Raw genomic sequence first — 14,630 nt, forward strand, 5'->3', positions numbered from 1 at the left:
ATTTACATTATTAGTCATATAATGCAATTTATTTTTGTATAATTTAATCTATATATATATACACATACACACATATATACTCATACACACACACACACACACACACACACATATATATATATATATATATATATATATATATATATATATATATATATATACATATATACACATATACATATATATATGTGTGTGTATTTATATGTACATAATAAATATATACTTTACACACATATTATGTACACAAAAACTTTTATTTTGGATGCAATTACTCAAAATTGGACAAATTAAATCGAATTTAATTAAAAATACAAAGCCTAAGAAAATGTATTCTGTTTGTTATGAACAACATGAAGAGCACTAAAAGATGCATATAATGCATGTATATTACATCAAGGACTTCCTGTGAAGGAACTGCGGGGGGTGTACGAGTTCAACGAAAAGCTAATAATTAATTAAATCATGCCATTCTTTTATTTGTGCATTTAAATGTGTTTTTTAAAACGCCTTACAAAGTAATGGCCTATGTGGTAAAATAAATGAGAGCGATATTTTAGACACTTTAAAAGATGAAAAAAAAGGAAATGTATGGTGTATGTAATATGTAATCCCTAAAAAAGTAATTGTGATTACCAGCTCTTTAATATAGTCTAATTACAAGTACTTTATGTTTGAAATCTGATTATGTAATCCAGATTACATGCAATCAGTTACCCAGCTCTGTCTAGACCACCTAACAACACCATAGCAACCAGCTGGATAATAAATACCCATAATGCCCAAGACTTTTTAAACAAAGACCATGGTTCAGTCCTGAGCTCTACATCAGGATCCACTCTCTCTGCACGCAGTTAATAAAGAGACACCTACACTCCAGGACACCGTGTGACCAGCTCGGCTATTCATGAAAAAGAGCAAAAACTGCCAGGCAGGTATATTACTCCTTTTAATGATTCAAACAAACATCTGAATAAATGTGAGACACGTATAACTTACATAATCGCGTGTCTTGTTAAAGACTTATATATAGACACACACACACACACACACACACGCATACCATTTCTCAACGTTTTCAAGATAAAAACAAAACAAGCCAATCGAAACAGCCAACTAAAAAAAACAGCTGGATGCAGATAGAGACCGGAAGTCATTTACATACGTCCGCTCCCGCTCTTACGGTAAAAATAAGATTAAAATAAAGCTATTTATTTGAGTTTATTTGCAGAAGCTCACTGATTTTATTTATATTTATTAATCATGTTTTTCTAGTGTTATTATGTTTTCATTGTGTTAGTTATATTTTATTATTATTTAATCAAAACGTTCGGAATGCAAGGTTTAATTTTTTTAAATTTTTTTTTTTTACATTTTTTAAAAAAGGACTTGATCTGGTTCTTTCATCTGGTTTTGAAAATGAACTCGTCGTATTTTTTTTAATGTTTTACCCTGCCGCAGAAATAAGCAATCAAAACCAAAACTCATCTAAAACTGCATCTTGTCATCCTGCGATCTCTCGGGACCCGTTCATTTTTGTATCCTAAGATTTATTTATTTTTTTTAAATATCTATTTGCACACTTTCAGTCAAACTCGGATGATCTTTCACAGGCCTAACACGTTTTTCCGGGCACGAGCGCGCGCACGTGAACTCACCGGGGCTGTGACGTCATCCCGACGGCAGTCTCCCGCGGCTCCGAAAGGCGCTTTCCCAGCATGCACCGGGCTTCGACCGAGACTCCGCCGCTAACAACCGGTGAGAATAAAACCCCAACGAACCTCCCAAAGACGACTAAACCCGACTTAACCGTAATATACAGCCTTACTGTTATATCAATCACAGGCCACTTTTACATATAATAATATTACTTTTCTACGATATATATTTAGAAATGATTATTTATTAGACTACCTTCACATTTGATTTGTTTCTACTAAACATGTACTCCAGTGCTGCTTGTGGTAAACTATTTAGTGTTTTCTTCACTGAAGTCAATGAGCGCCCTCTGCTGGGAACCAGAGTAAGAACCACAATAAGAAGAATCAAAAGGAAATGAAATAATAAACATTTGAAAAGAATATTTTGACTTTAACTTGAAATGGCCACAAATATAAATATAAATATATATAACAACAACAATAATAATATATATATATATATATATATATATATATATATATATATATATTTGTATGGCTCTGTAACCTAAAAGCACCACAAACCACTTTGTTTTCAATAAACAGCCTATTATAATAGAAAATACATTATTAATTATTCAATGTCTTCGTAATGTAAAGGCATTTAACAAATTATTAAAAATTCAAAACTGAATACAATTAACTATACTAATATATCATAATTGTAATATTTTTATTATGTTTAAATCATACTAATTAACTAGGAAATGGCTGTTTAAAACTATGTTTTTAAAGTATTTTTTAAATAATAAAATAATTCTAAATAATAATTTAGAATAACGGAATAAAAGAGTAAAATAAAAACTAAATATAACAATACTCTGGAAAAAATAAACTAATGATAGTGTAAAAATTGAACTGAAAACCAAACGATAACATTTTAATTCAGAAGCCTTTAAGAAATAAAAATAAATAAATATAGCTAAGATCAAATAAATACAATGAGGCTGAATAAACAAAAAAATTAGCGAGATAATTAAAAAACAAAATTAAAAAGATAAAAAAAAAAAATCTTTACTAGGTTAACAGTGAAACAACAGAAATCAGTGTGTAAAGAAAGGAGAGGCAGGGGTTCAGTCTTTTTCATTTATTTGGTGATATGTCACAGGTGACGATAAACTCACAGGAAGTTATTTCTGTATTACAAATAAAGCATCATCTGTACATAGAGACAGCTGCAGGAAATGATCCCGCACGAAAACAAAACCGATCAGCTGGAGTAAAAACGCTTTAAAAAGAGCCTGGGGGCGAAAAGAAAAGAAAAGCAAGCGAGCAAACCATCTAGAAGCATGAAGACGAACACTGAACGCGATGCATGTGGAGTTTGATCCCCGCGTCGGAGGCAGACGCATGGCTAAAGACACGGATATCTATGGCAGCGTCGAGCTCCGGGACCAGTCTAAAACCTCGGAAATATGGCACATTCACTCGAAGTGAGAAAGAAAGACAAACCGTGGTAGGAATTCAACAGTCGGGCTCCAAATCCCTCAGACTCCGGCTGCAAGACCCGCTCGGAAAGGCACGTGGTTTTGTTTTTTTTATTTAAATAGTTAAACCGCTGACGTGAGCACATTCGAAACATCTGATTGGACGCTGCGCGAGCGGGAAGGCGCCCGCGGGACCAAGACACGTGGGCTATGGGTGACGCCGCTTCTCTAGAAGCACGACAGGAAATCGGTTCTGGACCGCACACGGACGTTTACGCGCTAATCTAGTCTCAGACTATTTGGCTGGTCGTCGTACATCTAGTCTGACGTAACGGTCAAGCAAACTACAAAAGTACGTGACAGCATTTCCTGCTACAGGTTCACTAGGCCTAGATCTACGGTTTCCTCGGAGGAATGTTACACGTGACGCTCGCTATATACTGTACACGCCTCGGTATCGCTCCAATAAGTTAAACATTATTTCCTTCAAACACCATTTAGGAACGTATGAAATGCGGGATCCACACACACACACACACACACACACACACACACACACACACACACACACACACACACACACACTGCGCCGTTCGAGATAATCGTTCCCGGGAACGGTTTTAAATAATACAAAATTTGACCTCGTCCTTCATTCGCTTCTTAAAATGGTCGTAAAATACAAGTAACGTCAGAAGTATTGAACCCTTTTGAGTTTCGCGTGTGAGCGAAAAAAGTTTCGGTCCCCGTATATTTTCATTTTTAGGAGAGCATTTCCTTTTTTTTTCATTGCTATAACGCGTCTGTAAAATTGTATTTAAATCAGGCAGTGCAATGAATACTATTACGTACAAATACTAATAAAAATTTTGCACTTGATAAATCATGATGATCTGTCGTGAAATGTGCTTATTTGTCACGAACGTTATAGCTAAATATGTAGAACTGGGTTTTTTTTGTTGAGTGAAATGCATATTTTCCCTAATTTTAAGGGGGAAAGTTGACCTAGATTTTATAAAGTTTGTTTTGTATATAAACGGACGTCCTCCAGTGCAGCAGGGGGCGCTGATGGAGGGCGATTTGTTTTTAATAAAAACAAATAAACCAATGGTCCAAATGGTTGAAAATAAAATTTTTGAAAAATAAAAGTAAACAGTCATTACTAAAACATCCAACAATGCACTTCAGTCCAATATTGGCCATCTTTTTGCAACAAAATTCATAAAAAATGAAACAAATAGAAACCAAATGTGTAGAATAGGGATTTTGAGCAATATATATATATATATATATATATATATATATATATATATATATATATATATATATATATATATATATAATTTTTTTTTTCTAATTTTAATTTTAAGGGAAAGTTGACCTAGATTTTATAAAGTTTGCTTCATATATAAGCGGACGTCCTCCAGTGCAGCAGGGGCGCTGATGGAGGGTGATAGAAATAAAACAATGGTCCAAATGGTTGATGAGGTTTCCTCATTTTTGAAAAACAATAGTAAACATTCATTACTAAAACATCCCACAATGCACTTCAGTCCAATATTGGCCATCCTTTTGCAACAAAATTCCTAAAATGAAACAAATAGAAACCAAATGTGTAGAATAGGGATTTTGATGAGCAATATATATATAAATGTATATATATATATATATATATATATATATATATATATATATATATATATATATATATATATATATATATAAATTTTTTTTTCTAATTTTAGGGGGTGAAATGACTTAGTTTACATAATATTTAATCAGTACACTTGACTGAAGTCCTCCGCTGCAGCAGGGGGCGCCGATGAAGGGTAAAAACAATATTAAAATCCATTAAAAACAATGGCCCAAAATGGTTATGAGGCTGCGGAGATTTCCTCGTTTTGAACCACACAAGTAAACAGTAACTTCTAAAACATCCCACGACGCGCTTCAGTCCGTTATCGGCCATCCTTTCGCAGCGATCGCAACACAAATCATAAACACAGCGGTCCGTGTCGTGAGGCGATACTGGCTGAAGGATGGAGCGAGGTTTCTGGGTCGTTCTCGACCATTACTTAAAGATGAAGTTAAGAAGGACCTGGAGGAAGATGAGGAAGAGGATGATGGCCACGTCTCTCTGCGTCAGGAATGAACTCTCCGTCGACGAATGACTCGCCACTCGACTCCTCAAAGCGGTGACGCTCCTGTTCATAGAAGTGTTTAGTGATAACGCTGTAATATAATGACTGTAATAAATATAGTAGGGATGCAACGATGCAATAATACTGTGACATGAAGTCCACGATACAATATTTATTTGACATTTTGTACATTTTAAAGTTATAGTATTCTATCTGACGCACTTCAATATGAAGAGCTTCATCCCATGATCCTAACCAGCGCTGTTTAAGTAAATTAGTTGAACTAATTATTAGTGCTGTCAAATGATTAAATCACCATTAATTGCATTTAAAATATAAAATACACGTTTTTTTACGTGCATGTTTACTGTGTATATTTATCCTGTATATATAAATGCACACACAGAGTATATATTTTGAAAATGTTCACGTTTATATATTATATATATATATATATATATATTATATATATATATATATATATATATATATATATATATATATATATATATATAAATATATTCTTATTTATTCATACTATATGTTTATAAATTAAATATATTTATTACATATTTATCGCTTCAAATCGCTATTGCCATATCATGATAACATCGTTACATCCCTAAAAAGGTGTTTCACCTGTTAATGTCTTCCTGGGTTTGTCTGATCGACTCAATGGCACTTTGGATTTCGCTCAGATCCGTTCCTTTCTTTCTGAGGCGGCTGTTGTGTTTGCTCTTGTGTCCTGAAAGAAAGACCAGGATGAGTGTTTTGGAGTGTTTATAGTGCGCTGATGCTGTGTGTGTTTGACGTACTCTCGCTGCCTGAGGAGTCCTGGCGGTCCGGCTCCGGAGACGAGCAGCCACTCTCTGGACTCTTAGGTTTGTCGCTCTTGTGTTTCCGCTTTGGTCCCGTCACCTAATCACGAGCAGAACATCCACGTGTTATTATATTATATCCACGTGTTATATCCACTTTATGTTATGGTTAAGAGCGTCTGAATCATGTATGTCATTCGCAGGCGTTTTTGAAAGGGTTCAAACAGGGTCCAAAATGATTTGTCAACATCAATGAGGCAAGAACAATTTTACCAGACATAAATATGAGATGAAGCTTTGGGTTAAAAAATAATGGGATATATTTTCGTCACTAGCTATGTATTCATTCAAGTTGCAATTTTTTTTTAGATATATTATTTATTTAAAAAGCAAAATAAAATGTTAGTTTTATTACATTTGTTTAATTAAATTTAGACTTTAAATGTAATTTTTATGTGCTATTTACGTAAACCTAATTTCTATTTATTATTATTTACATTTACATTTGTTACATAGATGCATAATTAACCTAAGAATTTTTCTTCTTGCATTTATTTAAATATAAACTTAAAATTTTTGATATTTTATTCTATTTTGAATGAAAATGTAATTTCTAATCATTCTTATTTGTTTACATTTTTATTTAACTGCACATTTAATTTTTATAAATCCACGTATCCAATGTTCACTTTTGATTGCTTTTTATATGGTGTCCTAAGATAAAAAAATATATATATATATATATATATATATATATATATATATAATATAAAAGTATATATATAAAAAGTATAACCTTTATTTTGGTTTAAATTCAAAGTGATTTTAATAATTTAATTTTTACATTTATTATTATTTATAAAATGCACATTTAATTTTCAATAATGTTTTATTTATTACTATATTTAGTATGTAAATGCAAATTTAATTTCTATTTATTTTTTATTTACTACTACATTTATTACGTAAATGCAAATTAAATTGTAATCATTTTTACTTTTTTTTTTTTGAAATGCAAACTTAATTCATAATCCTTTATCATTATTATTATTATTATTATTAATTTTTAAAAATCTTTCAGAATACCATGAGAAATTATGTGAATAAAGCAGCATTTCACAAACAAAGACTCACAAGCCAATGTGAATTTTGGACCCTAGCTGCAAAGACGCATGCCTGACGCCAACAAAGAAGCAAACACACACAGGCATGCATGCAAAAGTCACTTGCAAAGAACACAAAGAAAAAACAAAGCTGAAAATGAGACAGCGGTCATGTGACCAGGTCAGGCAGCAGATGATTGGTGGCTTTGCAGAATGGTGATTGGTTGGTTGCAGAATGGAGAGAGCGCGCAGGCGGCGATGAGATGGAAGCAGAGAGAGGGATTGTGGGTAGTACGAGGGAGGGGTGGGGACAGAAGGACGTACCTGGCTCAGGTAATTGTCCCTCCGGGAGCCCTGCTGGGTACTGAGACTAACTACACTGGCTGAACGTACCATAGGCGTCCTGTGGCGCACTTTAGTCTGAATACAGCCGTCTTTCTCGAACTGAATCAGATCGTTGAGCGGATCCCACGGACGAGTGCTAGGACACAGAAAAACACACCATCCTCACAGTAAACAATGCACTTCCTGTCCAGCAGGGGGCAGCAGGTCTTCAGTGCACATTTAAGCATCATTCAAATCCATTAAAGCCCACTGTGTTTCGTGCACAGGTTCAAAACAAGGAAAGGAATCACTTTTAGATGAACGAGGCAATATGGCATACGTAAAGGTAGAAAAACAGAAAAACTGCACAACTGCTTATAACACAAAAAAAGCCCCAGAGTGAGAGAGAGAGAGAGTGGTAACAGTTTTTGCTTTTAAACGTAAGAAAAAGCAGACTGTACTTGCTTAAGCAACTATATATCAACTAGAAAAAAAAGTATGTGTACTGTGTATATTATGTATGTATTAGCGCGGTCCATCGATTAAAAAAATGAACTAATTAGTTGCATATTTTTCAGAAATTAAATCATTATCAATATCAAACTTTTTAAATATACTAAAGGCAATATATATTTTTTAACATTTCTAAAATGGGGTCTTTTTTTCTCGTGACTGAAGGCCAGCATCACTCTAGCTTGAGTGAACTTAAAACGATCTTCACATAAAGCCGTTATAATAACAACACTGACTTCTCTATAAACATCTGTAGCCATTCAGCATCACAGTACACTTGAGAGCTATCAATTTTAACATGAAAAAAAAGAACTTAAAATGTAGTGTTCACGTAAACCCATTATAGGCTAATAAATGTCATATTTGCCCAATGTATAGAAAGTTATCAGACACTTTCTAAAGACATAGATGAATCCTTAAAGCCATAAAAGTTATTTTAGAGGTTATTACAGATTATTTTAGCTGTTGTTTCTTTAAGAGCTGCCGCTGCTGAACGTCAATCTCATTTAACTCAACTTTTTGTCTCTATTAATGCAACTATATATACGAAGCTTCGGTCGTCTGTTTGGTAGCTCCTGATTGAACCGACCATGCACGCAGTTTGTGTTAAATAAAGCGGATGCGGGAGTGGAGCGCGTGTCTGAAACGTCTCCCGCTTGATGCGGGCATAAAAGAATCGTTTTGAGCGCTGCGTGTGAAAGCAGAGTGAACCGGTGCCGTGTTTGTCTTACTCAGCGTAGCGGTAATGCCACTCTCCGGTGGCCGGGTCCTGCTCGAACAGAGCGGGCATCCAGTCCTCACACTTGGCCTTGCGCTCGCGGGCCGCCTTCCTCTGAGCCTCCTCCAGGATGAACTTCTCATTGGTCGCCTCCGTCTGGTCCTTGTTATTGATAGCTCGAGTCACGTGCTGCCACAGCCTGGAGACGATTAGGGGTTATTTCTCACGTTAGTGCTCACAGAGAGCCCTGTTAAATCAGGTTCAGTTTTCTAGATTGTTTTAATCTCTTTTAGTTTTAGTAGATCTGATTTAGAAATATTTTTTTAATTTATATATTTTTTCTGGATTCCATTTTTTTATTTAATTATATAACTATACACTCAAATAATTAGATATTCAAAAACAATTTAAGGATTCAGTATTTTATTTCATTTTTTAATATTTTGACGTTTCTGTATTACATTTTAAAGATTTTTATTTAAAATATTTTTTGATTCTTTTTTGTTACAATTTTTACATTTTTAGTCATATCTATACTCATTCTACACACTCTCTCTCTCTCTCTCTCTATATATATATATACACACACACACATAAATATATATGCAGTCTAATTAATAACATTTTTACCAAAATTCTGTGTTTTCCGTTTTATTTTTCTGGTTTAATTAATTACTATTTATTAATAATTAACATGTTAAATGTTTAATACATTTTCCAGGATTTATGATTTAATATAAAAGCTATAAAAACTGTTGCATAAAACCATAAAAAAATGTCATTAATAAAAACTTTAATTTTTTAGTATTAAAGCATGGATGAAAAATTTAAGTTTGAATAATTTTATTATTATTTTTAGTAGTAGTGTTTTTGCAATTTAAAAGTCTTTTTGTGCATGAATATGGACTAGTCCATTACACAGCCCTACTTTTGATTGATTCCCCAAAAATGGCCCGATTCCCAAGACAAGTTTTGTTTTCTGCACCGTGTAAGCGAGGTTACCTCTCGGACTCAAACTCGCCCTGTTCTTCAGGAGGGACGGTGCAGCGGATCAGACGGTTCTGTCTCAGATCCGGCGTCGGGTTCCAGAACGTCTCCATCTCGCCCGTCTTCTTATCATTGATGAAGACTTCGCTGTCCTGTAAAACACACACACACACACACACACAATGACGTCAGAAACTCACTTTCAGGTCCAAATGCAATTAGATCGGCTTAAAAATAGCCTTGCATCGCCAGATTTGTCTATTTCGACTAAGAACCGCCCACTTAGGCAATTAAAACAATGCTAATTTTAACAGGAAATTACGATTTCGTTTTAAGTCATAGTGTTTTGACAAAAAAATTCACTTATTTTTAGTCATATTTGAATAGTTTTAGTTTAGACTAAATATCATCCAATTTTAGTCGATTAAAATCTAAAAGTAATGCATTATTTATTTATTTACTTTTAATGCATCAGATTAACGCTTTTCACTACATGAAATAAAATCATTTTAGATATTTCCTTTATAATTTCAGTCAACATTTATTTTATTTTAATTAATGAAGAACATTTTTATGATTTTAGTTTTAACTATAAAAACAGGATACTAGCAAAATTCATTACATTTTTGTATTTATTGAATTCTGTACTGTAGCTACAATAGTTGTTAATTAAAAGAACAATTAAATTAAATAAACTAAATACAGTTCACATGCTCAAAATATCAAAAATGCTTGAAATGCACTGTAACTATTATTTAGAAATGACAGAAGCAGGCTCGTTTTTATACGTTAATGAAAATTAGACTGTATCTTTCTTTTAGTTTTTGTCTTTTTGTTCTTTATTCAGTTGCCGTCTCGTTTCCAAAAATTGTTTTTAACGAAAATTATGACTCATATGACTATGTTTTTTGGATATGCTTGTAACATTTCGTCCTGATGTGGTCAGGTTTGGGGCCGCTGTTACTCACCCAGTGGCCCTCGAGGGTCGCCAGCACCTCCTTCCCGAGCTTGATCTTCCCGCTGATCTGATTGACGCTATCACTGCTGCCGAGGAAGGGCTGGAGGACAGGGAAATATCAGTCACGTCACTGAATCAGACCGAGCACCGCTCTTTTCTGGATGTTGTGCTGTTGTGGCTGTGGCATTTGGTTGGACGTATTGTTTGTGACTTTTCTGTCGCTGCCCCTCTGTTCCCCTCTGATCCCTTCTTAATGTCACAAACGCTTGAAAACGAGTCAACTTTCAGAACAACCAATCAGAATTGAGGCATAATGTTTCAGGAAATATCTGTTTTAGGCTTATGATCAGCTATCATTTCCCACTGATTCCAGGAATACAATGTAAAGTTAGGCTCAGGGCTAGGGATTGGGATAAGTCTATATTTTTGGACAGTAATGTTGATGTGTGTTTATCCGGCAGCACACACACACACACACACCTTGAGTCTGAACTCCAGCTGAGCGCTGTAGCCCGTCTTCTCACAGGCAATGGACACCTGACCGCCCAACTCCAGAGTCATAGTCCCGTATAGGATCCCTGAGACACACACACACACACACACACACACACACACACACACACACACACACACACACACACAGAGCACATGTGTTAATCTGTGGTGTATCAGAGTGTTAGTAAATACATCTGTGTGTGTGTAAGAGTAATTTTATAAAACTGTCTCACAACAACCAACAAATCACTGGACAGACAGACGGAAAAACATGACGCTCGCTAAGCTAGACCTTAGTCTTCAAGAGATGGGTCTTTGGTAACACTTTATATTAACTATGAGACATTAACAAAATTAACAGATCAAAAATTAAATAAATAAATATACACAAATTATAAATATATTTTTATGTATAATAATTACTATTATTAAATAAAAATATATATTGAAATAAATGTATCATATTAAAATGAATTACATATTTTTATAAATATTATCTATCTATCTATCTATCTATCTATTAATACATTTCTAACTGTAAAACACACACACACACTTTGATAAATAATTTTGTAATAATGAACACTCATAACACTTACAAAAATAAGAAAACAAATACACACACACACATAAAAATATGTATATATACACACATATGTATATGTATATATATAATACTTGTAATTGAACACATTTAAACTTAAAATAAAATAATTTATATTTTTCATTTATTTTATAATATTTACTACATTATAGTCTATACATTGACACAAACATTCATTAAAATTATTTATAATAATAATTACAAATAAATAATAATCATAATAACAATTATATATATATATATATATATATATATATATATACACACACACACACATTATCTAAAAATCTTAAAAAAAAAGTGTTATATAATGCAATAATGTTTTTTAATTGTTATCATTGAAAGACAAAGTGTTACCAAACTCTCATGTGTTGACTAAATGTAAAACTCTAGACTGTTTACTGCACACGTATCTAAACGAGTCCAAACGAGTTACTCAACATGTAAACATACCTAGATGTGTCCCTACAGAAGACAACACAGGGGACGGCGTTAGTGGCGCAGTACGAGCGCTGTGTTCAGATACAGCTGTGTGTGTGTGTGTGTGTGTGTGTGTGTGTGTGTGTGCAGACAGACCTTTGCAGTGAGCGTAGGGCATGTTCATCACGTAATCCTCCCCTCGGTTCAGAAACGACAGCCTGGCTTCACCGTCCAAGATGGCCGACAGAGAGTTTCCTGAGAAACACGGCAACAAACTCGCCATCAGACACGAGCGTCGGGCGAAATTAGGTGATTCGTCCTCGTATCTTCTTACCGTAAAACTTGGACTTGGCCAGGATGCTGCCGCTGAGACAAAAGCCGTCCTTTCTATTGCTGACGTAAAAGGCTGAAACCGGGGGATGATGGGATACCTGCAGGAGGACAGACACGTTGGTGTTGGTGTGAAGCTCAACAGAAACTGACTGGAACTAAAGTGGATTCGTCTGCTTGACCTGTTCTGCGATGTAGAAGGTTTTGCTGTTGGTTTTGCCGTGGATCCATAAACAGCGAAATGTTTCTCCGATGATAGGGTTGTACGGTTTCTTCAAACCCTGTCATTGACAGAAAAGATGAAGAAAGAAGTGGAAACCACAGACTGCAGGTGTCTGAAGGGCCGTTAGTGAATGTGTGTTTACCTTTGGCTTCTTGTAGAATCCAGAAATGTACCATTTGACCACTTTCTTCATTCGGTTATAAGCATTTTCCTCCACTGCCGCTCTGATGAGATCAACAAAACACAATTACGGTAACAGGTACTGAAATAAAAACACCTAAGATCTGATCTGATGACTTTAAGTGTGTATTTTCACCAGTAAAAATGTAAAAATGTTTTTGACTAACAAAAAACAAAAAATAAATGTTGTTTTCATTTGGTACTAAAATTACTAAAACTACATAAAAAAAAATAAATAAATAAATAAATAAATAAATATATATATATATATATATATATATATATATATATATATATATATATATATATATTTCAGTAATTTTAGACAAACAACTAAATTAATAAAACTTTTTATTAATAACATCTACTTCATTTTTGATCTAAAACTATGCTAAAATTATTTTTATATAAATTATAAAAAATAATAAATAAATATAAATAATTAAAATAAATTAACCAAATGTAAACAAATTATATACATAAAAATAATAATAAAAAGCATAAACAAATAAACTACATATAACTGGTTTAACATATTAAACTAAAAATAATTAAAATATTTTCAATATTATTTTTAAATAACTATTGCTTTTTTATCAATTACATTTTTTACACAATTAATCCCTAATAAAAGACCACCAGCTAACACCAGCTAGAAAGCTATTACATGTAACATGTATGCTCCTTTCCAACGTCACTTTATTAATTAAGTACTATTACATTAGTTTGATTTATATTTATTGATTAATTTAATTGTCGTAGTTTCATTTTTAATTTGCTTTAACTATTTTGATGTTCTTTTGTCATTTTATAATTTATATTTAGCAAAACAAATGTACTTCAGTTTTACTAATACTAGTACTTCAACGTACATTTATTTCGTTTCTAATTTTGTATATCTAAAATGTGTTTTATTCTCGGTCATGGTTTTTATTAGTTCTCAATTGGTTATTTGTGAATGTAAAGTGTGTGTTCCTCTCTTACTCAGACAGGAAGTCGGCGTGATAGTAGTAATCAGACAGCTTGTCCAGGAAGGAGCGTGGCTCCAGGATGAAGGTGGGCAGCACCACTTTGGAGAGGTCCATGCCGGGTCGAACCTGCTTCAGGAGAGTCCAGATCAGAGACTTATTCTCCTCTGATACCGTCTCTGTCTGAGCCGCCTCGCCAGCCTGAAACACACACACACACACACACACACACACACACACACATTAGTTTTTTTGTGAATAGTGGGGACATTCCACAAGTTTTCATACCGTTTAGACTGCATGCACTACTGCTTTACACCCTTAGAGAAAACATTCTGCATTTTTACTTTCTCAAAAAACAAACGTGTGTATGTTTATTTATATGCATTATGGAAAATTGGTAATTTTCTTAAAAGTCACCTTCTTCATCATACCTATGTCATTACACACATATTTGTCCTCATATGTCACAACACACATTCTCACACACACACACACACACACACACACACACACACACACACAAACACAAACACGCTCAGACTGACACACATGGACACACACAGACACAGACACAGACACACACACACACACACAAAGACACACACACGCACTCACACAGACACAAACACGATCAGACACACACACACACACACACACACGGACACACAAACACACACATAAAGACACTCACGGACACACACAGACACAAACACGCTCAGACTGA

General features: G+C 34.0%; 1 protein-coding gene across 8 annotated transcripts in view; it reads right to left on the minus strand.

Moving 5' to 3' along the window:
* Nucleotides 1-4,492: 4,492 nt before the first annotated feature.
* osbpl8 (oxysterol binding protein-like 8) overlaps nt 4,493-14,630 on the minus strand; it is a 60,233-nt gene continuing 50,095 nt past the window's right edge. For 6 of the 8 annotated variants that reach the window (XM_043236595.1, XM_043236592.1, XM_043236597.1 and 3 more), the window contains 13 exons: nt 13,920-14,104; nt 12,898-12,979; nt 12,715-12,813; nt 12,537-12,633; nt 12,359-12,457; nt 11,164-11,261; nt 10,694-10,783; nt 9,741-9,877; nt 8,752-8,937; nt 7,508-7,664; nt 6,078-6,180; nt 5,902-6,007; nt 4,493-5,325 (listed from right to left, as the gene is read on the minus strand). In XM_043236595.1, coding sequence (XP_043092530.1) covers nt 5,193-5,325; nt 5,902-6,007; nt 6,078-6,180; nt 7,508-7,664; nt 8,752-8,937; nt 9,741-9,877; nt 10,694-10,783; nt 11,164-11,261; nt 12,359-12,457; nt 12,537-12,633; nt 12,715-12,813; nt 12,898-12,979; nt 13,920-14,104 — 1,572 coding nt within the window. In that variant the 3' untranslated portion in view covers nt 4,493-5,192. The remainder of the gene's footprint in view (nt 5,326-5,901; nt 6,008-6,077; nt 6,181-7,507; nt 7,665-8,751; nt 8,938-9,740; nt 9,878-10,693; nt 10,784-11,163; nt 11,262-12,358; nt 12,458-12,536; nt 12,634-12,714; nt 12,814-12,897; nt 12,980-13,919; nt 14,105-14,630) is intronic. The other 2 variants (XM_043236593.1, XM_043236598.1) reach the window with 1 other exon arrangement.

The sequence above is a fragment of the Puntigrus tetrazona genome, chromosome 4, assembly GCF_018831695.1.
Source record: "Puntigrus tetrazona isolate hp1 chromosome 4, ASM1883169v1, whole genome shotgun sequence".
NCBI lineage: Eukaryota > Metazoa > Chordata > Actinopteri > Cypriniformes > Cyprinidae > Puntigrus > Puntigrus tetrazona.